Genomic DNA, 27,063 nt, shown 5'->3' on the forward strand with positions numbered 1-27,063 from the left:
GGCAGAATCCATTTATGTGGTCTTGTATCCATGACCGCGAGAAGCTTGTATGGTGCTTAAAGCATGGCGCAAAACTTGCTACGCCCGGGGAACCACCGTGCAAGAGGCCCATACTGCAAAAGGTCGCGGAGACGGGCGACATCGCAACGTTTGAATTCTTGCGTGCCAAAAGGGCTCCTTTGGGACCCTGTACACTACATAGGGCGGTACTCATGGCGGCGTTGGGTCACGATGGGGCGGACGACCCCGAAAAAGACGAGGAATGGCAACGGCGGAGCAGGGCGCGTTATGTCCAACGTATGGCAATGGTGCGCCATCTGGTTGATACCGTGAGTTTGGATGTGAACAAGCTGGACTTTCCGCGCGACACGAAATGGTTGCAGGGAGAAATGGGGACGCCACTAGAATACATCGTTGGCGTCGGTAGACCAGACACAGATGCACGCGAACTGACGTGGTTTCTACTCGACCGAGGCGCGGATCCGGCTGCTGCACTCGCCGAGGCGAGAAAATATGACCATCCAAGCTTCATAGAGTGGGTGAAGGGTTGGGAGGCACAAGGAGGTCGTGAGGAGTTGGAGCGATTCAGGGAGAAGAAGAGAAACGAGCATCGGTGCTCTGTTCAATGAGTCTGGTAATCTTAGTAGTGCCATGAACTGATGTTTGATTGCATCGATTAGCTGCGAGTCTACTCTCAGTTTGGGTAGTGCTATCCTGTAACGAACGAGTGCAAGCTGGTGTCGCACCGGCTACCTATCTCACCGTCTTGGCCCGACGAAGCGCAGGCGCTGCTACCGGCCTGCTGGCCCTTAACCTCTGCAACCTGTTGCGCCACCGCACGGCAATGACGCTGGCAGCCTTCAGTCCCCTGGCCTTCTCAATCTTGATGAAATCGATCTCATCCTGTTGCACATTGTACTCTTTGCGAATCTTGTCCACCCAGTCTTTACGAGGGACTAGCTTGTTGTCCACAGTCATCATGTCTGCGGGGATTGTGCGCCATGCTTCCCAGTCAAAGGGCGGTATATAGAGCATCTTGTGATCTTTGTTACAAAGGAGAGGGTGTAGGTCACCGTCCAGAAGCTTCTTGTAACACCCTGGGCAGAGCTGGACGCAGAGACAGTGCTTGCATGCCCAACAGTCGGCTACCATATCTGTCCATTTCACTCCGCAATAACCGTCGCAGATGTATCCTAACACATATGCTTTGGTTGTAGTCGTGAACGAAGTGGCTGCGTTTGAAATGTCTTCCGACTTCTTGTCAGATGCCACTGGTGCACTATCTGTGTGAGGTCCTTCAGTGTTTGAATGCGTAAACTCCTCAGTACCTGGTACGTCTGCGCTCGCAGCCACAGCGTTCAATGGTTGGTACGGCCCTATTGCTTGCCACGCTGCAATAGCATCGGCGTCCTTGTCGAGGACAGTTAGTGTAGCGGCAAGGTTCGAGAAGCGCAAGTTGAGTGAGGCATCGTCAGTGACTTCAGGCCATTTGTCGAAGACACTCCAAAGCCGAGCTTGCGCCTGAGTGGAAGCTGAAGTATGGTCTTCTTTGACACAGTATAGCCTGGCTAAACAGAGACGAGGATCAAAATAACCTTCATGAAGGTTACAGATTATCGTGGTGTTCGAGCTGGCAAGCTTCTTCAATCGGCTGATATAATCTTCGGAGGAGCTGGAAAGGGCTGGTAGAGTTTTGGCGACTGCCTTGTCGAGAAGAGTCGGAGCCAGCTTACGGGCTGCATGCCATGCTGTCATATAGGACGCAGGATTCTCGTCTGATTGCATGACAATGTCTTCCCAGCATTTTATACTCTCGTGATGATACTCGTGGGAATTGCCTCCATGGAATTTGAGTACGGCTTGGAAGTACTGCAGTTGTTTGGTTGCTTCAGCAGAATTGTCCATTCCCGGCTGGCCGTCAACAATTGGTTGATCCGGCGGCTTGTAATCGATGGCCTCCTGGTACATAGAGATGATCTCTTCCTCGGCCCCAACATGCTTCGCAGCCACAATTATGCATGTATGGAGGGCATTTTCGCGTGATGCTCTTCGTAGCCAGTAAGTCGCGCCGCGATTCTCGGCTGTCGCAGTTGTCCAGCTGCGAATGAGATCAATGATGGATTGAGGGCTTTTCGTATCGGTCCAGGTTGTGAAGAGTCCCGAAAGCGCGTGTAAGTGAAGCCAGCTCATACCTGACGCTTCACTGATAATCTGGTTAAGAAGATCGTGGAAAGATTGCACGGCCATGCCGTGCTCATGACACTCTCGATAGCAATTGCCTTCCACCTTGAGCAAAAGCCAGTAGGCCTCCTTGTACGCATCATCTGTCTCAAGGAACTTCTCGCTAAGCGATTTGAAGTTCCGTACATACCCAAGTGCTGTACGATGGTTCTTTTCGTTCTCATGGGCCTCTGCTAGACTAAAGTAGAGACCCCAATTTGTCTGAGAGTGCTTTTCAGCCTTCTCCAACGCAGTAATGGCTTCTTTGTAATGCTCGAAGACGACATTTGTAGCTCCTACGCGGTAGTCCCAGACAGCGCTGTCGACGTTGATGTCCTTTTGCTTCTTTACCCAGAGGATGTACTCGTTAACCTCTGCATTCGAGGGCGGCTTCCATTCTTCGAAGGGTTTCTCTGGTTTGGATATCTGTTCATCGGTGTCAGGCAACCTTTCAGCATTGTTAAAAACAGCTCACCTTAGCTACAATACCCCATGAGATCCAAAGGTAATCTCTGTCTGTTGTTCCAGTCGCACAACTAAACCAATGGGTCGCCAGCCGCGCTGCGATGCGCTCGAGAACGGAGTATTTGCTCGCGGTGTCGGAAATGACAGACTTGGCCCACTCACTCTTCTCTGCATCCTTTGCATAGCCTTTGGCCACTTGCGAATTCTTGAGCAATGCCAAAATGGGGTCAAGGAACTCTTCTGAATACAGGTAGTCGTACTTCAGCCACGTCAGATTCTTCTTGGAGAACCACATATCGATCATCTTGGGGTCGTAGAACAAGTCAACCAACTTGCCTCCAATGTCGGTCATGAACTTCCTTTCTGGCTCAAACTCATCAAGCGCCTTGACCAAGGTCTTGAGATACTCATAAAACCACAATGATGCATATTCGCGCATTGCTTCGAGGCTTCCGTCCTTTCGACTGTCGAACAGAACATCGATGCACAAGCTGATTATGGTAACGTTCACCGTGTTGTCGTCGTCGAGGTGAATATGTTTCTTTTGTGCCATGGCCTCGAAGAAATCATCAAACCTAAATCTGGCGTAATCTGTTGCATCACAAGCTTTTCTTATGAACCGGCGACAAAGCTCGACTTCGGCACTAGTGATCGCTTCAGCATGTAACTGGGCGATTGCAGACTCGGCTCCCGAGGAAGTATTCGCGGACAGGATATCCCTAAGGCCGTCCTTAAATCCCACCCTGCCCTCCTTGTCAATCGTGAGCACAGGCGAGTAGGTAGTAGCAACTTGATCTGTGAGGAGAAAGTCCTCCCTGAAGGTAAAGAAAAGAACGCTCTCAAGAAGCTTGATCTTTGGTGGATAGCTACAGCCTGCAACCCACACAAGAAGAGAATTGAGCACCTGAGCCTGACGTGAAGTCAGAAGAGCGTCCAGCATCTTGATTCTGTTTCTTTGGACGGCGTTCATGTCGGCACTTGTGTTGCTGATGATTTCTTGGACTTTTCCCTTGGTGTCGCAGGCATTGATCTCTGTTATCTTGGCCTCCAAGTTCCTGTAGTTTCCGCGTATTCCCTCAAGCAAAAGCTCGATGTTCGCGTCGCTAAGAAGAGCCTTCAGACCGGGTTTAGTCCTGCAAACCTCCTCGATCCTGGCGCTTGTGACAGCTCTCAGATCTCTTGCGTTTGGCAGCGAGTCTGAAGCTATATCTGGTATGTAGCCAGCTCGTTCCATGGATTGGATAGTGTCTTTGCGTTTCCCGAGAAGAATGGTGTCGACAGCTTTGACTGTTTGCGAGACCTCCGAAAGCGCATCGTCGTTTCCGGATACGAACAGACGTATGGAAACCCCATTAGACTTGGCTGAAGAAGCAGCTTGGCCCGCGATAGTTGACATCATTGCCTCTGCAGTGTCCAGCTGGCCACGACTATCGAAACCGTCCATGCATATGAAATATGTCCCTTTCATGGCATGCTGTAGTCCCGAAACAAGATTATGCCATCGATCTTCAGCTCGCGCGATGCTTGTGAGTCGCGCGCATTCCTCTACTACAGCTTGAGCATATCCAACATCTGCAGCTGCAAATTGGTATATGATGGATCCAATGCACCGTTCGAGTGAGTCGTCTTTCTCTTCTCCGTAGTAATAGTACGCGAGAAAAGCCTGGTTCGGTCCGCGTGCAGCCCGGCATTTCTTTTCGAGATGAGACACAACATGGTTGAAGAGATGTGTTTTGCCGAAACCGGAGTCGGCCTTCAGGAAGAGAACCTTTTTGTCGTGCTGTTCCAGATCAGCCCATTGGATGAATACAGGCTCGTCTTGACTGAGCCATTCTCCTGTCCCTTCCACATGCGTTTTGCAGAGCTCGCTGTGCCGCTTGTTCCAAGTCTCCCAGTTCCCAGGCTTCTTCAGCCCCAAATTGTTTGCTATCTTGACCAAATTCTCTTTCTGTTGGTCCTTATTAGCTCGACCATCCAGAGTAGTCTTCATCTGCTGAGTAACGCTCAGAACTTGATCACCGACTTTGTATGTGGCCTGGACGTATTCAAGGATTTCAGTCTTGTGAGCCCGTCTTTCCTCGTCAGATTTGACGAGATGCTTGGCAAGACCTCGAACTCCTACTAGTATGACATCGGCCTCAGCTCTGGTGAACTCTTGTATATGATTTTCCATAAGCTGGAGTGACTCCGCGACCGCATCGTTGGAGTTGAAGAGAATCATTCCGGCCATCGACTTCATTCGCTCTCTTGTGCTGGTAGCCAGCTTGTAGGAAGAACGGAGCACACCCAAGAACTGGGATAGAATCTCGTAGGCGGACCTACGAAGAGGGCGCGGCAAATAGGTTCCATCTTTGCCGACTTCTTGCTCCAGAAAGTAGACAAGGCGTCGTAAGAAGGCGGATGAGCGTTCCATTAGAGTGACGAACCCGTCCATCATGTCGCTGAAGCCGCGTGCTGCTTGGATCACGAAGCTTATCGCATTCCAGCATTGAGCAGTTGGTCCGAAGACTACACTTGCCCCTTGTGCGACGATACTCCCAAACTTCTCAAGACAGGTACCAACATTGTTTAAGACAGTTCGAGCATGTTGGTGGCTTTTCGTTGTTGACTCTTTGATATCGGCGTCAACTTGTAGTTGGAAGCTCTTGAACGTGGTAGTGAAATCTAGCTTCTTCTTGGTGGTATCCTCATACTGTCGCACAACTTGTAGCCAAACTTCGCCGAGATCCTCATCTTCATCGAAGACCAGATCGGGTGGGGCCGGCTCGTCTTTGTTATGCCCGAATTTCATGCTGTAGTATACACAAGAATCATCCGAAAATTTGAGAAGGTTGACGCTAAGTCCTGGGGAGGTGCATCGCAAGGGCTGAGCAGGGCATGCACCAGTTTTATCGTCGCATAGGCGCTTTCACAGCTGTTACTACCGCGCATATCCTGAGGGCAGGATTACCATGCCGGCCCCCAAACCTCAGCCGTGCCCTGTCACAGCTCGTGTGCTTGATTGGCTTGTGATAGCCATCTTCTCATCCCGATCCATGTATGTTGACCGGTCCGGACAGCTTTGCTCTGCTCGTGATACTACTGGACACGCGCAGCTGCACGATATAGGGTGCTGCATGACTGCAGCATTGTGGCTGCTGGTGTTGCCTCAGTGGTTTTTGCAGCTGAATGGCGTCCCATCGCTTGTCGTGTCAAGATCGAAGGGTGCACGTAGGATCCAGGACATTGTAGGTATCCAGCGCGAGACGGAGTTGCGGAAATATACAAGGAGATGCGATGAGAGAATGCTATAAGGATCAGTGGGCGCGACTTTCCTCTAGAGGCGCGCAATAGCGTGAGCGGAGGCGCGCGATTGCTGACTCAGCTCCGGCCCCACCCATCATTCCTTAGACCAATCCATCACCACTGCCGGGCACTTCAACCTTGAGACCCTCTCAATGTGCTTACCTTTATGCCGCATATGTTGTCATACCGCGCACGGCTATTTAATGACACCACCGTGTGTTCAGATGGCTTTATCCTACCTACCAATCGAGTTGTCTTTCGTTGACACGGGGTCCTCTTCGACAACGCGCTGCATTGTCATCTAACGCCTCAAGCTCGTCTCCCTCACTTTCATGCTGGACTGTTCCTGTTGCAATGAGCGCGCAAGGCTGTGCTACCTTCACTGAATGGCACGCGGCGTAGCGGGGTGCTCACCAGATATCCAACTTGGTAACGTGACTGATTTCATTGTATCTGTCGTTCATTTTGTCTCGTCTTCATACCTAACCTAATCCTGCAACCCAGTCAAGCGTGATGATGGTGAACGCTCGTCTGTGTTGGCGATGGAATCGTTGTGAGTGCCATGGTGATAACAGTGTGGATAGTGACGTCGGGTGTGCATACTGCAAACTTCGTTGAGGATGCCACAATTGCAGGGTCTGCAATAACAACTGTAGGGCAAGAAATACTACCTATGTACCGGATGCTTCATGCCGATGGCAGCACAGTTACTATGAACAGTCCCAAGGTCGTCGTCCGCATGGCTGATCAGGTCGTGCCTTCCTCGTCGTAGGCCTACCCCACCAACAAGCTTCCTCTCAGCGCCCAGCACACGATGGCAACTGTCTCTCCTCTTTCACTCCTTTGCGCAAGGATACCGCCTGTTTGACCGACCTGCCTCTGGGCCCAGACCGTTCGCTAAACTCCTCCTTCACCTCCAGTATACCCGACTCACTCGTGCGATTTCGAATCACTTTTCGCCATGGATACCTGTTCTTCTATATTGTTGCCTTATGGCCTTAGCAGCCAGTATCAAGACATATTGAGAGGGAGGAAAGATACGTCGGTGCGATGTGGACTGCCGCAATACCGCACTGCAACGCTGCTAGAAATTTCGAGGCTCAATTCGTTTGATCCGCACCAGTCTCTACCCTCCCTCGGTCGTACACCCAACCCCCGTCAAACCATTCGACAGCGCAAGCCTGAATATTCTAGTCAGAAGGAGGATAATATGGGGTTCCAGCGCAACATTAAGAAAATCAATATGGGCCCGGCAACAGGCAAAGAAAAACGCGGTCGGGCGAAGCGAAAACCTCGAATTTCGGTGCGCAAGCTCCCCAAAGCTGGCTCCAAGTTTAGTCCCGGTTACCGAGTGGGCGCATCGCAGGACTTGCCAATCACGCTCGATAGCGACGATGACGTGCCGACAAGCACTCCCCAGCGGTAAGTCAAGACAAATCGCGCTCACAATACGCCTGTTCAACGCTAACATCGGTAGTATTGACCCTCGTCGAACACAAGTCTCACTCGCCGAGCCCAACCTACGAGGTTTCCGCTACGATGGCACGAGCGAGAGCCCGCGCGCGTTACCGAATATGTCGCATGCACCCATAGGCTTCGTCCTACGACGCTCCTCACCAACATCTAGCGGGCCCGCAAAGGATCGATCGCATGCTGTACCCCAAGAAACACTACAACGAGATTCTGATGGCGATGAAGAAGCGGCACCGATCCGTAAGCCTGCCACGCGACCTCGCGCGCTCGATGGATGCCGGAAAGAGAGCAAGCCTGGGACTAGCAACATGAGTCTTATGGATATCGACGACTTCGGGCTGAGAAGTAAGGTCGCTCAGCTAATGGCCGTGGCACCCGCGCTACCCATTGTGGATCTCTATCACCTCATCATGGACAGCGAAGGCGATCTACCATTGGCGAAGAAACAAGCCATCAGGATGAGTGAAGCCCCACCGGCACAGTGTCAACCAGGCTTGGATGCAGATGGCGAAGAGGTCATGGTCAAGATAGACCCAAACGATCCCGCTTTTGAGTGGGACGACGATGAACCGCAGCCGGAGTCAGCCGCTACAACGGCATCGAGACCACAGTCCAAGCCGAAGAACAAAGCTACAAAGTCAAAGAGTCTACACCATCATGCAAAGCTCTCCAAAAGCGCAAAGTCAGGTGCAAAACACTGCTCAAACACGAGCGCCAAACGAACGAAGTCGTCTTCAATGAACCCTACACACGCCAGAGAGACCAGCAGCGATCGCGAGTTCATCGTTCCGGATAATACTGTCCATTACGATCTCAATTCTGATATCTCTAATGGCTCCGATGAGTTTCTTGGTGTTGAGGTACGCAGTAGACGTGCATACAGCGACGTTGAGATGTTGGAAAGCGAGGATCCATTAGATCTGGATATAGACATGCAGCCGCGCTTTGTATACAACGCCAGACTGTCAAGGAAAAGGGCTAGAGTATGATAGGTGTAAAAGAAGGTTGGATTGTATTTAGCAACATGTAGATCGAGCGGTATTACTACCCGGCGTTTGGTGTATGTGGGAGATATGACGGGTCGATTTCGGGTTGCTACATCATCCAGTCAATGCATGCACGCTCGCGCGCATCGTCGTACAAGGTGGAAAGCACTGAAGCCATCTGCTAGCTATATGGTATTCAATTGAACTTTTGTGGCATGAGCGCCTTGTCCTGCGATTGCTCGATTGAATGCCTGCTCGCTCTTGCTGCCGCCTTTCAAACGGGCGCTGAGACATTGAGGTCTCACAGGTAAGACAACAAACAGCAAGATTAGCTTCAGCGCAAACAACATAGATAGACACCATGTTCTCTCACCTTTGGCAGCGCGCTCTCAGTCACCTCGGTTCTCGAAGTGAGATTGACAGTACACTATCCTTCCCATCCGCGACATCTCCATCCTCTGCCCTATCATCCCTCTCACCACAAGTTCCTGTCATGGCGGTCGACTGCCCCCAATTTTCCTACACAAAACCAAAACGTCTTCCAAAGCAACGGTGCCGCCCATCCAATGCCGCTTTCCGGGTCGCAGCGGCGCAACTCGATCTTATCAATCGCAAAGCAGGAGGGATACGTATACCAGCGATCGTAGATCTGAGTGACGGAGAGCCCAGCCCGGAGGTAGAATACGAGATGGTGGAATATGCTGTGCAGTAAGTCCAACGCATGGGAACGAGTGGACGCAGTATCTGACGAATGCACATAGGAACGCACTGGCAAAAGAACGTGGCCTCCCGAGTGGCAACACGTTCGAGCGCAAGACCCCAATACGTACAAGTAGTTCCAAGTCACCAATCTCGCAACGAAAGCGACGCTTCATCATCGACTCGGATGACGAGGATAGCAGTGAGTTACTATGCTTCACATTCAGGCTCATTTACTCACCTTGCTTAGCATCTTCAACGTCGTCTCCACCATCTAACCAGAAATACCACCAGAAAGAGCGATCTATCCGTTCTGTCAGTCGCAACACAAAGCAACGAAGAGACAGTTTCCTATCTGACTCCGACGCTCCCGGCGATCAACCAGTCAAAAAGGCGAAGAAGCCGCGACAAGACTTGGCGGCCGAGCTGGACGATCTGGATATCGAAATGGAAGGTTGGAGCGCGGCTGAAGAGACGCCTAGGAGACAGCGGCGTAAAAAATAGCCGCTGAGGTACAATAGCAGCATTCAAGGGCAACCATGATGCTGCTTGTCCCCATCGGATATACCGCTTCGTCCCAAATCTATACCGGTGGCGTACACACCACGTACCCTGGTTCAGCGGATGAACATTGCATATCACATCACGAACGAATAGCGATTGGAAGGCGAAGCAGAGCCAATATAGGTATAGCCATGAACTCATCTTTACATCTACCCATCATCTAAATAAATGTATCAATCCCATCATCAAACCATCAAGCAACATCCTCTCAAACTACCTGCTTGGCTTTCTCTCCAAGCCTGCTACACATGCCCACCCGTGACTTAATGGTGGCACATTTTCACAACAATGAACCCCAGAATAAGCATGCCCACAAGAATACCACCGATAATGCCGACTACAGCTATAGTCGATAAACCGCCTTCAGCGCCAGAGCTGCTGGACTTCACTTTGAGGTCAAGAGTTGAAGTCGGCTGAGCAGCGGTGTCCGCCTTGGAGATCTCGTGGAGGATGTCTGAGATGGAAGATGGAGAGGCCATGGGTGTATAGGGAGTCGTCGGGGTGACGATGGTCGCGAATGCAGAAAGTTGAGTGACAAGCGGCATAGCGGGGATGGAGTAGGTGGAGGTGGGCTCCGAGTAAAGGGCGTTGATGATGGAAGGGGCTAATGGGGCCATGGTGTTATGTTGGTTTGTTGAATTCGGGATGTGAGTTGGAAGTCCGGCTTCGAGACTATCGTGGAATGCGACGATGTAGATGGAGCTTGGTGATAGAAGGTTGTAAGCAGATATGGAAGATCTTTTGTAGAATGAGTGGCGATGTGGTGTGAATGATCGTGAGACATGATGCTTTCACAATAGCCGTTTAGAGTGTTCTGGTAGAATGTCGTAAGTTGACAATGTTGCGAATTGTGATAATACTGTGGACGACTTACTGCTGGTCTCTCCGAGCCGAAACGAATGGACGGCACATGATTATGCCTGTCATCCCGCGACCATCTCCATGATACTCGTATTGAGTCCTTCCAAATCACAATCATCTGTATGCAGGGTGCCTCATCGCTCTTGGTGGCGCGCGAATATTCGCGTTATTTACGCTCGACCCAATGAACTGCTGCATCTGTGTCTCCACCTCTTTAGCAGCTAAGCGCTGTTGCTCTTGTTGCGCTGCCAATAGCTTCTTGTTCTTGTATCGCGTCACCGTTTGTTGATAGAATACCCAGCATATAAACGAGAGGAAGAAAGGCGCAAAGACACACATGGGAATGAACCATGGTAAAGGAATGGGCCCAATCATGCGCTGTTCGGCGTTGATAGGCTCAGCGCGGTGTGAGAACTTGAGTACAGGCATGTTGTGCGATGTGACAAGATGAAATCTGTATGTATGTTATTTGAATTGGAGAGTTGCGACCGAAAGAATGTAGGTGAGTTGTTGAATGAGTGTGTAGGTAAAGAACGAAATGCGCAGGTAAGAATGGCAGGTGGGGACGGGACCTTCACGATAGTTAAACCACACCAAGCACAGCCCCCAGCAAATGAAAGAAGTGAAACCCACCCCAAAATAACCCCGAAAACCAACGATGTTGCCGGCGCAGAACCAATCTCACTGTATCAAGTAACGAGTCTCGGAATTAAAAAGCAAAATTGCAGGATACCTATGCGAAACTCTAAACTCCACTAGCTGGAAACGCGTCTGACAGCTGTACCTGTTTGATCTTCAGCAACCACACCATGTTTTCGCCATTCGACCGGACTGACTACCTGCGATTCTCGCGATGCATTGTGGGCGAATGTAGCGGTGATACGTCGCTGTAATCTCGCGTGCGGTTATAATCGTGGGGTGGGCCGTTTGCACTCAACGGCGAAACTGGCTGACCGGCTGGGTACTCCGGATTACGGGCGAGCGCCGGCAGATCGATCACAGGACGGGACTTTGGATTCGAGCTGCGTGTGGGTATAAAGCTGGGTAATTGCAGTCGATATCCAGCATTATCACCAGTTCCATGCGTTGCGACTGACTGGAAGTTATCAGCGGATGTCCTTCGATCTACGTGATCTCGTGTAGCATACACACCTTTTTCGTCGAAGCCGTCTTGCCAATTTTGGGCGCGAGCAAGTTCGACGGGATCCATGCCATATCCCTCCGAGATTGGTATGTCAGCATAATGGGTGGTGGAAGGTGAGCCGTCACGGCGGCGTCGTCGTCCACGGACGACCTCTTTTTCAAAGATTGGATAGCGACGGCGGCTATCACCCTTTTCCGGATCATGGGTCGTGGGAATTAGACCCCTACAGTACTTTATCGCTAGGAAGCATACGAGGACCACACCGAGGGCCAGTATGATGACACCGATGATGTGGCCGGGGTTTTTCGCGAAGCGGGGACCGTCTCGCTTGGCGAAGGTTGAATGAAGATCAGACGATGCATCTGCTATTGGCATCATGGGATCAGTCATTTCGAAAGGTGTGCCGCGATCGAAAGCGACTCCGGTAGCTTGAGGCATCAGGGTGGACACGGTGCCGTAATCGACGTACGATGGTAACGCATCAATCGGCGGTGCTACATTTGGATTCCAAGGATTGTTCGAGACTGCCTTTAGGAAGGAAGACGCACTTGCGTGAGCACTGGCGGTTGAGGTCGTCTTCGTACAAGCTGTGCAATGGTGGCAGCCGATGCTAGAAACGGGAACGTCCGAAGAGAAGAATGTGCCTCCATCGGATGCAGTGGAAGTAGACGTAGGGACAGCCGACGAGTAAAAGGTACCAGGATCTACTGCTGTTGAAGTGCTTGTAGCGGAGGCAACAGTAGTCGTTGGGACGTCCGAAGAAAAGAAGACTCCCCCGTCTGAAGCAGTAGACGTCGATGCAGCGACATCCGATGAGTAGAATACACCAGAATCGACTGCAGTCGAAGTGGTAACAGAAGACGAAGTCTTCCCATCTGAAGAAGCAGTTCCTTGCGCGGCATTTGGCCAAGTAAAAGCCGCCATGGTGTTGTTTTGTGACATGTTGGATGTTGAACAAATATTGTTGGTGATTTCGTCTTGTTACGTCTGGTCGTAGTTGGGATGAACGAGGACCTGGGAAGATTGCGGGAGATCACTTGTAAACAGTAGCTCTGTTCGTGGTGTCCGTACAGATGCCGCACCATATGGTGACTATCACTAGACATTAGACCTGTGAGCTCACAGTGTCGGGTTCGATGACGCTGAGCGCTAGTCGTATCAACGGCGACATTCTAAAAGGTATACTCCAACACATTGTAAGCTTTCGGATGCATGAGATCGTGAAGGTTCAGCAAACCTGGCGCACAATGCCCGACGAAGTAGAGTCTAGAGTCTGTTCCTCTCCTACTCCAAGTATCAGCACACTGCTAAGAAAGCACACGGACATAGTACCAACCTTCTCATACCTAAGCACAGATCGACTTCAGACATGGCGTCTCCGTACACCATTCCTTACTCCAGCGGCCTCACCATCGCGGCTACTAACACGACCGATGCTTCGCCACTACACAACAACACCATCTCCGCCTATCCCAGGCCTCTACACCCACCAAACACTTCAAGCGCCGAATACCGCATCTGGCTGGGCTTCTTCATCTTCGGTGCCGTTTCCGCAGCGATTATGGTCATAATGATGCTCTGGCTGTGCGCGTTATCATCTGGGGTCGCTCGTTTGGCTCGTAGAAAGCGCGAGGAGAAAGATGAGCAGAAAAGCTTAGCAAGTGAATATGAAATGCATGAGAGGGTTCGGCAGCCGGAGCGCGCGGCGCTGCCGCTAAGAAGGGCTAGATAAGATGAGCATATAGAGATGAGAAGTAGAGTCAGGAAAGTCAATCGTATGAAAGTCAACTTGATAGTCTTCTGGTACCAGCGAGTGTGATTCTGGTGCGTAAGCACCGTCTGTTGAATGCAAGGTAGCTCTGTGTGGCAGATAGTGCTTCTTCTTTTGGAGATATCCACGGATGAAAGGTCAACAGAAAATTCACCTCTGCTACAGGTGATCAAGACTGAGCATCGCGTGGATGCAAAACCACAGTCCAACTATCCGTCGCGATCGCCGTTAAAACACTTCCTAGAGGAAGCTGACTGCTCACCAATGCGAACTTGATATCCTTGCAACCCACAAATTTGGATTCAAAGTTGACTTTCTTCTGCTCCTCAACAGGGATGAGGAGCGGCGTGTCCGGTTCATAATCGACCTCCTTTTCGGCTTTGAGCTTGCCATCTGAGCCGAAACACTCGAAGTTGATCTTACATTTGACCAGCGCTGAGAAGAGACCGGTGCCTAGTGCGGCTACGCAATGGAGGTAGAGGGAGACTAGTTCGATCGACTTGTAAGGTGAATCTGAGTAGTCAACCGTCACAGATGCGGGTTTAAGGTCGGGCAGCGTGCTGCGGAACGCTGTTGAGGCGACTTGCGGTGGGGTTTTTGGCCTGATACCCAGGAAAGTGATGTTTGCGACGCCCAGCGCTCCTGCGGAGATGGAGGTGAACTGAATGCCTTTGTAGATCGTAATGGGAGTGACGACACCTGTAGGGGGGATTTCAAGGTCCTCAAACTGGGTTGAAGGAAGTCGTTGTCAGTTCTTGACCACCAATCATTGGGTAATGACAAAATACTCACGTCGAGGAGCTGCGTCGTTCTTCGGTCTAAGTTAGCCGATCCGACAACAACAGGCCATAAAAATACGGCGATGAAAACAAAATCTTGGACCCGCATGATTGCAAAAGAGATGGAGTGAATATATACGGGTGTCTGGATAGTGCGGTGAGTGTGATCACTGGGGCAGAATGTTTTGAGCTTTATACCTCAGGAGTACGCCCGGTCGTAGCCTTTCTGTACAGCAATCCGGAGTTCTGTGTTGAGGCTGCTACGGATATGACCGGGGATGGCGTTGACACAACATAAAACACCGATATAGCGAAGTGAGCTGAATCTGAATTCATGCGCGCATTCTCTGAGATGATGCTAACGCTAGCCGCGATGGGTAGAGTCTGCATCATAGAGCGATGGACTGGATTGGCGTTTAAAGTGGCTTGTGGTCCAAGAGGGTCTCAGGTGCCGAATGATACGACTGCGTTACACGCAGTCCCAGTCTGAGCTACGATATGTAGGAGTAGCCTACCAGAGATGAAGAAGTGCCATAGGTAACGGCTCTTAATGGCCGTGTCTTTCTTTCGGTGGGTCTTGTACACGAAACATACGATTAAAGACACCAGCTGATGGGTAAGAATGCGATCCAAAACGTGTCATGGTGAATTCGAGTCCTACCAGAGACGTGAGGTCGTGGAGAGTATACGAGAATGATGAGTGTGAAGTAGGATGTCGCGATGTGTGATGTATTAGGTCGCTTTGTCGTGACATGTGACAAGCACTCGGTTGAGACATTCCGTTGCGCCGAGTGACACTAAAGTGAAGGCCCACGGTGGTATACTTCAGTACCAAGTGAATGTCAGTCGTGAGGCTTCCAGATGTATCGCCAGTCCATAATTTAACGTTAACCGAGGGTGCATGAGAATGCAGGGCTATTGCGGGTGGGATGCCATGACGGAGGCGGAATGGACCGGTTTGGCGCACGAAGACATCCCGCGGCCGGTGGAGCTTTCTTTTTCTGTATCCGAGCTTTGCGCAACCCTCCCGCCGCGACCACCCACCTCGACGACCTGCTACCACCACCGTGTAGCTCCAATTGGGTCGTGACAACATTGAAATACCCTCAACATGTTGGCTGCTCGCTCCTTCGCCGCCCCTGCGCGGCAATGCATGCGCCAGGCTACCCGCGCACGATGGGCGCCCGCGCTGTCCCAGGTGAGCTTCCCGCGGGACAATCGATTCTTGCGCCTAGAGAAGATGGGCATATAGGAAGAGAAAAAATAGCCTGGAACTCTACTAACAAACGTAGATGTCCGCCCGGACATACGCCTCTGAGGTCGCCAAGTTCCACGGACAGAAGGGCAGCGACGGCAAGTACTCCGTCACTCTAATCGAGGGTGATGGTATCGGCCCCGAGATTGCGCAGTCGGTCAAGGACATCTACTCGGCCGCAAACGTCCCAATCAAGTGGGAGTCGGTCGACGTGACCCCGCGCCTGAACGAGGACGGCAAGACGGTCATCCCCGACGAGTCCATCGCCAGCGTCAAGAAGAACTTGGTCGCCCTCAAGGGCCCCCTCGCGACCCCCATCGGCAAGGGCCACGTCTCGCTCAACCTTACTCTCCGCCGTACCTTCAACCTCTTCGCCAACGTCCGCCCCTGCAGATCCATCGCCGGCTACAAGACGCCCTACGACGACGTCGACACTGTCCTGATCCGTGAGAACACCGAGGGAGAGTACTCTGGCATCGAGCACATTGTAGTCGATGGCGTTGTCCAGAGCATCAAGCTCATCACCCGCGAGGCCTCTGAGCGCGTCCTGCGATACGCCTTCCAGCACGCCCGCGACATTGGCAGGAAGAAGGTCCGCGCTGTGCACAAGGCCACCATCATGAAGATGTCCGACGGTCTCTTCCTCAGCACCGCCCGCGAAATCTCCAAGGAGTTCCCCGACATTGAGTTCGACGCCGAGTTGCTGGACAACACCTGCCTGAAGATGGTTACCGACCCTGTTCCCTACAACGACAAGGTCCTCGTCATGCCCAACTTGTACGGAGACATTCTCTCCGACATGTGCGCTGGTCTCATCGGTGGTCTCGGTCTTACTCCTTCCGGCAACATCGGTGACAACTGCTCAATCTTCGAGGCTGTCCACGGTTCCGCGCCCGACATTGCCGGCAAGCAGCTCGCTAACCCCACCGCGCTTCTTCTCAGCTCCATCATGATGTTGCGACACATGGGTCTCACCCAGGAGGCCGCCAACATTGAGCAGGCCATCTTCAAGGTTCTTGCTGAGGGCAAGGTAAGTCACGGACACTTTCTTTGTATATGAATACATGCTAACGATATTATAGACCATCACCGGTGACCTTGGTGGCAAGGCCAAGACCTTCGAGTACGCCGACGCCGTCATCAAGGCCCTGAAGTAGATTAGGTTATGGATTTGACGAGCATTGAACGACCGAATGGTAGCGATTGCATACTGTGGATATGTATTAGGCCTTGTACTATAGCTGCCATCTAGCTAGATATACCTCTTGAACTTTGCACGTTATGATCGATTCACTATTGCCGGAACTTGCGTAAAGTACTAAACGGCCATTTTAATATCTTGTTTGATATCAGCGCCGCCTGAGCTCGTAGTGACATTAGATGTGTGCCATAGCCATAGATGCGGTCTTGTAGAAGAATTGCAGCACCTCCAACGTCCAACGGCAACGCGGGCAAGTATTGCCGAGCAACATCGCGTTACCTTGACCAAGACCCCATCACAACCCCAATCTCCCGATGCCACCCAAACCTCCCATCCGGCTTCCTGCGAAACCTCCTACTGCACCGAAAGCATTCGCGAAGCCCTCACTACCGGTTCGACCCGCAAATCCAGCCCCGCGCACTCCGCATCCATCAAAGCCCACCCCAGCAACACCATCTCGCACCGCTCCCCCACCACCACCACCCCGATGGCATGAAACCGCACGCGCTCGCACAGGCGGCCGCTACCTAAAATGGGGCACAAACGGCATCGTAGCCATCTGCGCGCTCCTCTGGATCCGCGACCACTTCATTGAGATCCAGCATGTGCGTGGCTCCTCCATGGCACCCACGCTCAGTCCCGACGCGCACGAGACGGGTCGGGAAGATTATGTCATTGTGCGACCGTATCAGGAGCGGAGAGATGGCAAGAAACGGGCTGTGAAAGGAGAGAAGGGGGGAGATGGGAAGGATGGCGCTATTTTCTGGGGCGTAAAAAGAGGAGACGTAGTCACGTTCTGGAAACCGCATAAACCGGGGGAGATGGGGATCAAACGCGTTGTCGCGGTGGAAGGGGATACCGTATATCCTACACGGGGTTACGCGCTTGATCCTGCTTCGTTCAAGGACAGGTTGAAAGGTGTACCAGACGGACTGCCTGATCACGACGAGGATAGCGTTGCGGCTAGAGATGGGGAGGAGGTGGGTAAGGTTGTTGTGCCGTATGGACATGTGTGGATTGAAGGGGATAATTGGCGGAAGAGTTTGGATAGTAATGATTTTGGGCCGATTAGCAAGGCGCTGATTCAGGGGAAGGCGGTCAGGGTTTGGAGGGACTGGGTGGGGCTGAGGGAGGTGGGGGATGAGAGGGTGAGGGGGGAGAGGGGGAATAGGAGTAAGGTTGTGGAGGGGAGGAGTGAGGTTCCTGCGGTGTTTTTGGATGGGTGATCGTGAGAGAGGATGGGATGAAATGATACCCAATGAAGATGGGAAGACTGTTGCGGTAGTGATAGGTTTGTACATGTATATCTACCCCATTCAGTCCCTCTTGAAAAGTGTCTCAATCTCCTTACAAACCGCATCGGTCACACCCTTCGTATTCTCACTCCCACCCAGATCCTTCGTCTTAACTCCCCTCTCGGTAACATTCTCAATCGCCTTCATCAACCCATCTGCCGCCTTCTCCTCCCCAACCCACCTCACCATCTCCGCCGCACTCCAGAACGCACCCACGGGATTCGCAATTCCTTTCCCCGCGATATCCGGCGCAGACCCATGGATAGGCTCAAACATACTCGGATTCTTCCTTGTAGGATCGAGATTCGACGACGGCGCAATGCCAATCGAGCCACTCAGCGCAGCAGCAAGATCAGACAAGATATCCGCGTGTAGATTTGTCGCAACGATGGTGTCGAGCGAGGAGGGATGCAGCGTCATGCGCACCGTCATGGCGTCCACAAGCATCTTGTCTATCTCCACGTCCTCGTACTCTTTTGCGACTTCGTAGAAGACTTTGTCCCAGAGGACCATGCCGTGGCGCTGTGCGTTGCTCTTGGTCACCATGGTGAGCTTCTTGCGTGGTCGTGAGCGCGCGGTCTCGAATGCATATCGCATTACACGCTCGATGCCGACGCGAGTGAAGATGCTGACTTCAGTGGCGATGGTGTGCGGGCTGTCTTCGTGAGATGTGCCGCCTTGGCCGGAGTACTCGCCCTCGCTGTTCTCGCGGATGATCATCCAGTCGAGATCGCCGGGTTTACAGTTTGATAGAGGGGATGTGGTGCCAGGGAGGATACGTGTGGGTCTGACATTGACGTATTGGTTCAGCGACTTCCGGATTGGCAAGATGAGGGACCAGAGGGATATGTGGTCAGGCACATTGGGCCAGCCAACGGCACCGAAGTAGATGGCATCATAGGCTTTCAGTTGCTCGAGACCGTCCGGTGGCATGTACCATCCTCGCTCGAGATAGTTCTTGCTGCTCCAGTCAAAGGTCGTGAAGTCGAATTCGAAGCCGCCGATGGTTTTGCTTAAGACGTTGAGGACTTGGATGGCGGCTTCTGTTATGTCGACGCCGATGCCGTCGCCGGGGATGCAGGCTATACGGTGTATGTTGGTAACAGAGTGGATATGTGACGGCATCTTAGTGGTTGAGGTTGCTGTAGGTTCGGAGATATGTTCAAGCAAGGATCAGAAGGTCCGATTGATAGAGATCGGGATGGCGATATATTACCCTGCAGGTGATGGTGTTCTCTCGCTATCTGACGACTACAGCAGGCTCATGATGTCTTATACCGCAGGCAGGTCACGACTACCGGAGATTCTTTCCCCGCGCAGGACAAACTACTTCCGGACATAATTCTACGTCCCGACGTCGCTCCCCAAGACAGATGCAGCGCCCATGTGCAAGGTGAGCTAGCCGCTCGCAGTTCCCCTCTCGAGACCCTGTGCGTCGCGCATTCCCCGCGCTAGCTCACTGCAGCCGCATGCCCCACCAGAGCCACGCGTGTCGAACGCACCAGAGCTCACCGCTTAGGCCGAGACCACCTTTGCCATAACAAACGTCTTTCTGCCTTTCTCGCATCTGAACCTCAATTGCTTTTTCCAACACTACAGCAAAACACCACATACTACCCCACAATGGCTGCTGCGTACCCTCCCGGCGGAACCTTCTTCGAGACGGTCAAGAAGAGCTTCGTGGACGTGCCTGTCGATGAGTCCAAGGACAATGCTATCTCGACGAACGAGTTCCTAGAGGCGGCGGAGAGCACGACTACCCTGTTCGATGTCTTGGGCTCGGTGGCGTTCAAGCCTGTCAAGAATGACATGAGCGGCAACATCAAGGTGAGGACTGGAACTGATGCTGCAGGAACAGCTGTACTAACGCCGGGCAGAAAATCCGCGACAGACAGCTCGCGGCACCTGCTCAGTCAGAATCACTTCAAGAGCTTGCCCTGAACGAGCTCAAGGAGAAGAAGCACACCGCTACCGAGGGTCTCGTATGGCTGAACCGGTAAGCTATCCTTTCACAACCCAACATCACGTTGCTAATCTGTCCCAGTGGCCTCGACTTCACTGCCCAAGCCCTCCGCCACAACATCTCCAACCCCTCCAAGGAGCTCGCCGACTCCTTCCGCGATGCCTACGGCAACACACTCAAGCCCCACCACTCCTTCATGGTCAAGCCCATCTTCAGTGCTGCCATGAGCGCCACACCCTACCGCAAGGACTTCTACGGAAAGTTGGGCGATGACGAAAGCAAAGTGCAGGCTGAGCTCGAGAAGTGGCTCGCGGCGCTGGAGAAGCTTGTTGCTATCCTGAACACATTCTTGGCGAAGAAGGAGGCCAAGTGGTAGACAAGGAAAATGAAGTAAAGATAGGTACTGGCATGTCCTACGCTATGAATGATGAATACGGGCAGCTATACAGTGCTGCATGACACAAGCTTTATACCTTGCGTCCGTGACCTCTATACATTCCCTTACCCATCCCACCGTCCTACTTCCTCCTCTCAAACACAAACAGCGCCTCGTCCTTGCCCGCAAAACTCGGCAACGGCATCCTAAGCACCAACTCAAATTGCTTAAGATTCTTCTCCACCCACTCATCAACCACCGCATCCTGAAATCCCGTAAACCCATTCCCGTTCTGTGTCCCCGCAACTACAATTCTATCCCCAGCGAACGCCTTAAGCAGCGGGCCCGTGAAACCCCCTGTCGCCTGCGGATAAACAAGCAACAACACACACCCCTTCCCACCATCATGCCGTTTGAGATACTCCTTCCCATCCATGATAATAGTATCTTTAATCCACGTCACCCGATACTCACTAACCTGATTATCAATAGCCCGTACATCAAGTCCCTTCTCGGTTCCAATATGCGAAACAGGGAAGTTGCGGAGCATATACGTCCAATACCCATTTCCACTCCCCACATCCAGAATAGGCAATACATCTTCCTTTGCCGGCCGCGCCGGCTGAGCCAGTTTAGCCAAAACATGCAAAGCGGCGTAAGACGGGACGACGCAGCCAAAATGGTGGTAGAAGATGGGGAGGATGTGATGCGAGATCCGCGTGTTTGTTGTTGAGGGTAAAGGTCCCGCCCATTCTAGTTCTTCACAGGAGTAGGCCCACAGATCGAGGTAGGGGTTTTTGTGTTGGCGTGGGGACTTTTTAGGGTCTCTTTTCGCTGGGAGAAGGGTTTGGCTTGAGTTGTTGAGGAAGCGGGCTGTTAGGTGGTTTCCTATGCGTTTACGTAAAGTGTCGGCTTTTGCGGATTTGGTGAAGTTGTTTAGGGCTGTGGGGAGACTGTTTTGGGGGGAGAACAGGGTGGTATAGGCTTGGATTTCTTCTGGTGTTGGGTATTGTGGCGGGTCGAAAGGTTTTCCGGTGTCATCATGGTACCATCCATGGAGACCGTGGGCTCTCTTCGCTTCGATGGCTCTTTGGGTCGCGTGGAGCGTTGTTTCGGCTTGGGCGCGGTAGATGTATTTGTCGGTTGGGGGGATGCCGAAGGATTCTCCTATACATTGTGCTAATGGCTTGTTGCTGTGGGTTGGAGAGTATTCTTTCTCTGTCCAGGCCTCGAAGAATGCATCGGGGTTGAAGTTGGTCAGTGCCATGTTGGTGGTTCACGGGTAGATGGGATCCGCGAGTATGCTTGCAAACCTGCACAACCACCAGTGCAGTTGGTAGTCCACGATTTCAACTCTTTCTCGTGCCGGTACGTCAACTCGGAACGGTAGTAGGTAAACAACACGTGAATCGCAATAGTTTGGTCGTAGTGCTGTGATCGGACCTGTTCCGCAACGCCCTTCGGCAAGCGTCCAATGAGGGCTAGCTGAGAAAGAAGCAGGGGTGATTCCGTCATCCATCGGTAATCCGCCTGGTCAGCAAGCGTCTTCTCTCTTCCCCACAAGAGGCTGTTACTAACCTGGCCGTGCCTTAGTCACTCATTGCAAATGCGATGCGCGAAGTCAATGAAGCTTCGACATGATGCGCGAACTAACCCTCCCCCTACTAACAGCTATAAAGGCGCCTCGACGCTTTCGATGCCAGGATTCTTCCTTTCGTGATGACAGACACATCTGGTGAACATCGCTCTACTACAACAGATAATTCGTATTCGACAACCACAAAGACACTTACAGTAGTCGTTGGTCTTTTCGCAATCATCCTGGCTTTCTCAAGCACGTTCCGCAGTATCTGGTTCCCTGCTGTTCTTACTAAACCCGCCACACGCGCAATGTCGACCGCAGGCCCAACTTCAATGAAGCTCACCAAGCGCGGTTGGTCGCAACGCGGACATGCCGACCACGACTGGCTGTACACATACCACACTTTCTCCTTCGCTTCGTACTATGACCCCAGACACGAGAGCTTCGGCCCGCTGAGGGTCATCAACGAAGACAGAGTAAAGGCCGGCACCGGTTTTGGTACGTACACCCCGTCCCGTATACACGCCTACTCTTTTCTAACACTACCAAACAGGAACGCACAGCCACGCCGAATTCCTCATCTTCAGCTACATCGTCAACGGCGTCCTCGAACACAAAGACAGCATGGGCAACCTCGAAAACCTCAAGCGCGGCGAAGTCCAATTCACCTCCGCCGGCACCGGCATCCGCCACTCGGAATACAACCGCAACACCGACTCCGAAGTCCACTTCCTCCAGATCTGGGCCAAGCCCAACAAGCGCGGTCTGAAGCCGCACTACGAAACGAAGAAGTTCACCGACGAGGAGAAAACGGATAAGCTGGTTAGGATAATGGAGTCTACGGACAGGTTGGAGGAGAGTAAAGGTGCTATTGGGCTGCAGGCTGATCTTAGCATGGATGCGTCGATTTTGAGCCCGGGCAAAAAGGTTGTTCATGAGCTTGTTGCTGAGGGGCCGAGGAAGCTGTTTGCTCATGTTGTTATGGGTGGACGGTCGCAGCCTAAGCAGGGTGGGGCGCAGATCAAGATTGGAGATCAGGTGTTTGGGGAGGGTGATGGCGCGTATATTGAGGGAGTGAGCGGGCCTGGCAAGATTGAGATTGAGAGTGTGGGCGAGAAACCTGCGGAGTTCTTGTTGTTTGATATGGGACCTCAGGATGCGTAGATAGGTTTGATTTCATTCTAGCGACTGACACTTCTCATAGTAATGCGAACGTACATTCTCATATATTCTCAATAAAGTTTTGCATCTCATTCCCATGCCGCTGTCCATCCGAAATATTCCGCATCTGACATCTCCCCTGGCTTTATGACCTCGACCACAGGGGGCCCACATATCACTATTCTCAACTTCTCCAGGATCGTATCAAGCACACTGCTGTTTCGCCAGCCGAAGATTTGTGGTGTATTGAAAGTCGCCAGAGGGACTTCGGATATCGTAGCCACGCTGCAGGTGACGGCGACCATGTATATTCCGATACTAGTGGCATGCGCTCCGATCGACGGCGGTAAGACCAGAGGAACCCACATTCCAGCGAGATCCTCGTGTGGTTCGAGTTTCATGGTGATTTTGTGTAAGTTGGAAGTTTCACTTCAGTGAGAGTGGGATGGAGCAGAAACAATTCTTATATACATGGTGTTCATTCATCGTTCGGTAGGATGATTGTCCCCTAGCTAACACTCGTAGAGCTTTTTTCTTTTTCTTGGAGACTATGCGATCAGTCAGTCTCCTGTTCGATGGCTGATCAAACGCCAGGGACGTGGTTTCGCACATGCGATACCAACGCATCGGCGTAACCCTCTGATCGCCTACTCATCACCTGCGCAGAACCAACGCCTCCACATACGAACACTAGAAATCTCATCATCGCTCGATTCAGTGCCCGGCATCCGACCACCTCACAGGTGTCGTCGCTGTATAATCCGGCTCGACCAACACATGCTGTGTCAATGAAGCGTCACTGCCAATCGACTCACTTTCGTCATCAGCGTAATAGCCTGATGAGCTTTCCGAAGGCATTCTCCTGACACCAGGTCTTCTATCTCGTGCAAGAACGACACCACAGCCATATATGGCACAGCATAGTGCTGCGATGAGGATGCCTACTAGGACGCCTAGCGCGAAATAGGGAAAGCATGGGGGTATGCTTGGAGGGTGTTGGTTTGGGTTTTGGATTATACCTGTCATGATTCGTGGTCGGTTGAGTGGATGGATGGTGGTTGTTTTGTGACTGAATGAAGCTATCGGAGAAGCTAATGTAGCGTAGTAGCAGGGCGCTATATATACATATTCCGGCTTGCCCTCCACATCATGTGGGTGCGTCACCTTGCCAGACGCGCCTATCATGCGCACCTAACTTTTCCCCCCAGCGTTTGTTTCCCTTATCAGCTTTGCTTCAACATTCTCAAGGCTTTTTATCCCATAGTTCTTCTAGTATATCTTTCCTTTTCGTCTTCTTCACCGCGTCGTTCGTAAAAGGGTTTCCACGGTCATATCTCAAGTCACTGTGCGATACTTGCGTTTCCTTACCTTTACCGAGAACGTCTACTCTGTGGGAGGGGCTCGGAGACTCTTCGTAATCGGATGACGAATCGCTGATGCCTGATCGAACACTGTATCTAGAGCTCGATGGATATGCCGGCCCTGGTATAGTAAGGCGTTGTGCGACGCTATGCGGTGGTGGCTGAGCTTCCTCCTGTATAGATACGGCTTGAGGCATAATAGGTATATTGCGCAGACCATGCTCCTCATCTCTTTTATGGGATCGATGGTGGAGAGACAAGAGTAACCGGAAGGTAAATATGATCTGAATGAGGAGGACAAGGAGGATGACTAGGCAGATTACTGCTATGCTTTCGATCTCCATGTCGCAGTTGTTGAAAGATGAGCAATGGGCATGGTGTTCAGATGAAGGAGTGAATGAGAGATGTATCTATCGTGAGCACACGTACGCGCGACGCGTTGTTATGATGATATCGACAGCAGGACAGCCAACGCAGGACGAGACGTTTGGAAAAGAAGTATAGTCCGAATCCAAATCTGGATCACATGATGGCGTCTCAATAGCATAGCGTTAATCACTCCGCCATGTCCCCTAACTCCGCGATTTCCTTGCTTTCTTTCTATCTTAGCTAGCACTTGTCACTGCACACGTCCGTTACACACAGGTTCCAACGACCTCGCTCTTCCTATCAGAAACCACCGTAACCACCAACCCCGTTACTAAGCATAATACACCACCCCCGGATGCGCATTCTCCGCCGTCTGCGTTGGTCTCGGCCGCGTCGTTCTATAGTCGTAGTATAAGTCTGACTGAGGATCTGTTTTCTTGGGTCCAGCGTGGTAGTTGCGCGTTCTGATCTTCATGCGTCGAAGCCACTCTTTGAAGAGGATCCAGCGCCAGATGAGGGGGGTTGGGGAGTTGGGCATTTCTGGTGAGTGAGACTTTACTGCTAAGATTGTAGTACCGTGAGCTTGAGAGGTTTTTGGGTGGTGCACAAGATTTGGAGAAGACGGTGTCGCGAAAGATGTGCAGAGAGACAGAAAGTATAACAGAATTAGTGAATTCATTAGTAGATAACACTTATTGTCACGACTGGTTGGGTGCATATGTCACTCACCACACACTTCACATCGCGAGGACGCACACGTCCACGTTCAAGATCATGAAGTATAATAGAGGAAGAGAGTGACGAATATACATTAATTCTAGGTACACAACCAACTAGCTTTTTCGGTGTCATCATCAATAGCCTGAAAACCCGTGTTACTTGGTACCCAGGATCTTCTTGTTCCTTCCAACGAGCTGATCGTATGGCGTCTTGTGCATAACCGCGGATGTGAAAGGGGCGCGCATTCTTTGTACGATGGATTTCCTCAGCTGCGCACTGGCATGGGCTCCTTGACGGTGATAAAGATCAGATAAGACACGAACGGTACGGCGAGGCAAAGGCCGAACAGCATGAGGATTTCGTATAACTGATTCATTGCGTGCGCGGCTAATGGTCTGGGTCTGCTTGATCGAGATACGCTTACGCGTTACGTATCTAGTACGATGTATGAAGTTTTGCGGAAGAAACAGAAGACGAGGCTGGTTTCCACGATATAAGCACCAGGGTTGTCCATTCCACCATCACCACTGCCAGCGTATCGCCCCTTCCTAGTGTCGCAAAGCGCTAGCCACGTCATTCCTTCAAAACTCATTATCCCCCTCTTTATCCCTATCTCTTCCCAGGCCAACGCTCACCCAACACATAGCTGTACCGCCCCCTCTTCTCAATCCGCGCATCCTCGTCACACAATTCCCCCTCATCGAACCGCTCATACCGCGGTAAAGCCGAGACTTCACTACTTCTCCTCGTCACTGCTCGTGATGGCCTCTGCAACCTTATCGCACCGTCATCCAGCCCAATTCGTGTCGACCCTTGTACCAAATCGGCGAATTCATGTTCATCCGCTCGCTGGACCCGCCGTTCATGCATTTTCATGCAGACTTTGTAGATGATGCGGAGGACGATTAGACCCGCACCGATGATGACCATGACCCAGAGGGCTTTGGCGTTGGGCCAGGTGAAGTCGGAGGCTGAGGCATCGTAGTTGCTATCTGGGGTTGTCATGGCTGTGGCGATGAAGAAGGTAGTATACACGAGTTCCTAGAGAACATAGTGAACGACAAAAGGGCACATTGAACTTGAAGAAAGGTAAAGATAGTTTGAAGATATTTGAACAGCAAGCTGCTTCGCTGGCGAGAAACCGAAAGCCGTGCTGGCAAACGCGCAAACGCAGTTTAAGCGTGAGGAAGGACAGCTAGCGACACATCGTCGTGACAACATCTTCACTTTTCTCGGTTCGAATAGCAAACACTATCACCTAATCTTGCCGCACAATGCATCTAGCCAAATGGACTTTATGTCTCACTATTCTACATCAGCCCTCCTTCTCATCGGCATCCGGCTGATCCTCGTCGTGATAATCATTGACTCTCGGTCCCTCAGGCCCTTCAAGCGACTCGTCTACTTCGCGAAATGCATCTACGAAATCTATTCGCGCCAGGACGATGTCTAGATAGAGGGAGAGAGCAAGGAAGCCTGCAATGAGCCAGGTAGAGGTTTCCGTCATGATTGGGTAAAAGACCGTGTATTGAG

General features: G+C 51.8%; 8 protein-coding genes across 8 annotated transcripts; 4 read left to right on the plus strand and 4 right to left on the minus strand.

The window, feature by feature from the left end:
* Positions 1-753: 753 nt before the first annotated feature.
* J4E88_010498 (uncharacterized protein) lies at positions 754-5,476 on the minus strand (the record flags this gene model as incomplete). The annotated part of the gene is made up of 2 exons (XM_049404089.1): positions 754-2,646; positions 2,696-5,476. 2 exons carry the CDS (start codon positions 5,474-5,476, stop codon positions 754-756), a joined length of 4,674 nt encoding a protein of 1,557 aa, XP_049250180.1.
* A 1,737-nt stretch (positions 5,477-7,213) lies between these two features.
* J4E88_010499 (uncharacterized protein) lies at positions 7,214-9,632 on the plus strand (the record flags this gene model as incomplete). The annotated part of the gene is made up of 6 exons (XM_049404090.1): positions 7,214-7,392; positions 7,448-8,303; positions 8,786-8,792; positions 9,077-9,137; positions 9,191-9,330; positions 9,379-9,632. 6 exons carry the CDS (start codon positions 7,214-7,216, stop codon positions 9,630-9,632), a joined length of 1,497 nt encoding a protein of 498 aa, XP_049250181.1.
* A 4,005-nt stretch (positions 9,633-13,637) lies between these two features.
* Positions 13,638-14,356, minus strand: J4E88_010500 (uncharacterized protein; the record flags this gene model as incomplete). The annotated part of the gene is made up of 2 exons (XM_049404091.1): positions 13,638-14,195; positions 14,327-14,356. The coding sequence occupies 2 exons, from the start codon at positions 14,354-14,356 to the stop codon at positions 13,638-13,640; spliced, it is 588 nt and encodes a 195-aa protein (XP_049250182.1).
* A 1,002-nt stretch (positions 14,357-15,358) lies between these two features.
* On the plus strand, positions 15,359-16,659 carry IDH2 (NAD-dependent isocitrate dehydrogenase; the record flags this gene model as incomplete). Its single annotated transcript, XM_049404092.1, has 3 exons — positions 15,359-15,445; positions 15,540-16,532; positions 16,585-16,659. 3 exons carry the CDS (start codon positions 15,359-15,361, stop codon positions 16,657-16,659), a joined length of 1,155 nt encoding a protein of 384 aa, XP_049250183.1.
* Positions 16,660-18,019: 1,360 nt separating this feature from the next.
* Positions 18,020-19,123, minus strand: J4E88_010502 (uncharacterized protein; the record flags this gene model as incomplete). The annotated part of the gene is made up of 1 exon (XM_049404093.1): positions 18,020-19,123. The coding sequence occupies one exon, from the start codon at positions 19,121-19,123 to the stop codon at positions 18,020-18,022; it is 1,104 nt and encodes a 367-aa protein (XP_049250184.1).
* Positions 19,124-19,621: 498 nt separating this feature from the next.
* Positions 19,622-20,337, plus strand: J4E88_010503 (uncharacterized protein; the record flags this gene model as incomplete). Its single annotated transcript, XM_049404094.1, has 3 exons — positions 19,622-19,825; positions 19,876-19,994; positions 20,043-20,337. 3 exons carry the CDS (start codon positions 19,622-19,624, stop codon positions 20,335-20,337), a joined length of 618 nt encoding a protein of 205 aa, XP_049250185.1.
* Positions 20,338-20,479: 142 nt separating this feature from the next.
* Positions 20,480-21,604, minus strand: J4E88_010504 (uncharacterized protein; the record flags this gene model as incomplete). The annotated part of the gene is made up of 1 exon (XM_049404095.1): positions 20,480-21,604. One exon carries the CDS (start codon positions 21,602-21,604, stop codon positions 20,480-20,482), a length of 1,125 nt encoding a protein of 374 aa, XP_049250186.1.
* A 623-nt stretch (positions 21,605-22,227) lies between these two features.
* On the plus strand, positions 22,228-23,083 carry J4E88_010505 (uncharacterized protein; the record flags this gene model as incomplete). The annotated part of the gene is made up of 2 exons (XM_049404096.1): positions 22,228-22,417; positions 22,473-23,083. 2 exons carry the CDS (start codon positions 22,228-22,230, stop codon positions 23,081-23,083), a joined length of 801 nt encoding a protein of 266 aa, XP_049250187.1.
* Between the last annotated feature and the right edge of the window lie 3,980 nt (positions 23,084-27,063).

The sequence above is a fragment of the Alternaria novae-zelandiae genome (assembly GCF_023758075.1).
Source record: "Alternaria novae-zelandiae strain BMP 2774 chromosome Unknown scaffold_34, whole genome shotgun sequence".
Lineage (NCBI taxonomy): Eukaryota > Fungi > Ascomycota > Dothideomycetes > Pleosporales > Pleosporaceae > Alternaria > Alternaria novae-zelandiae.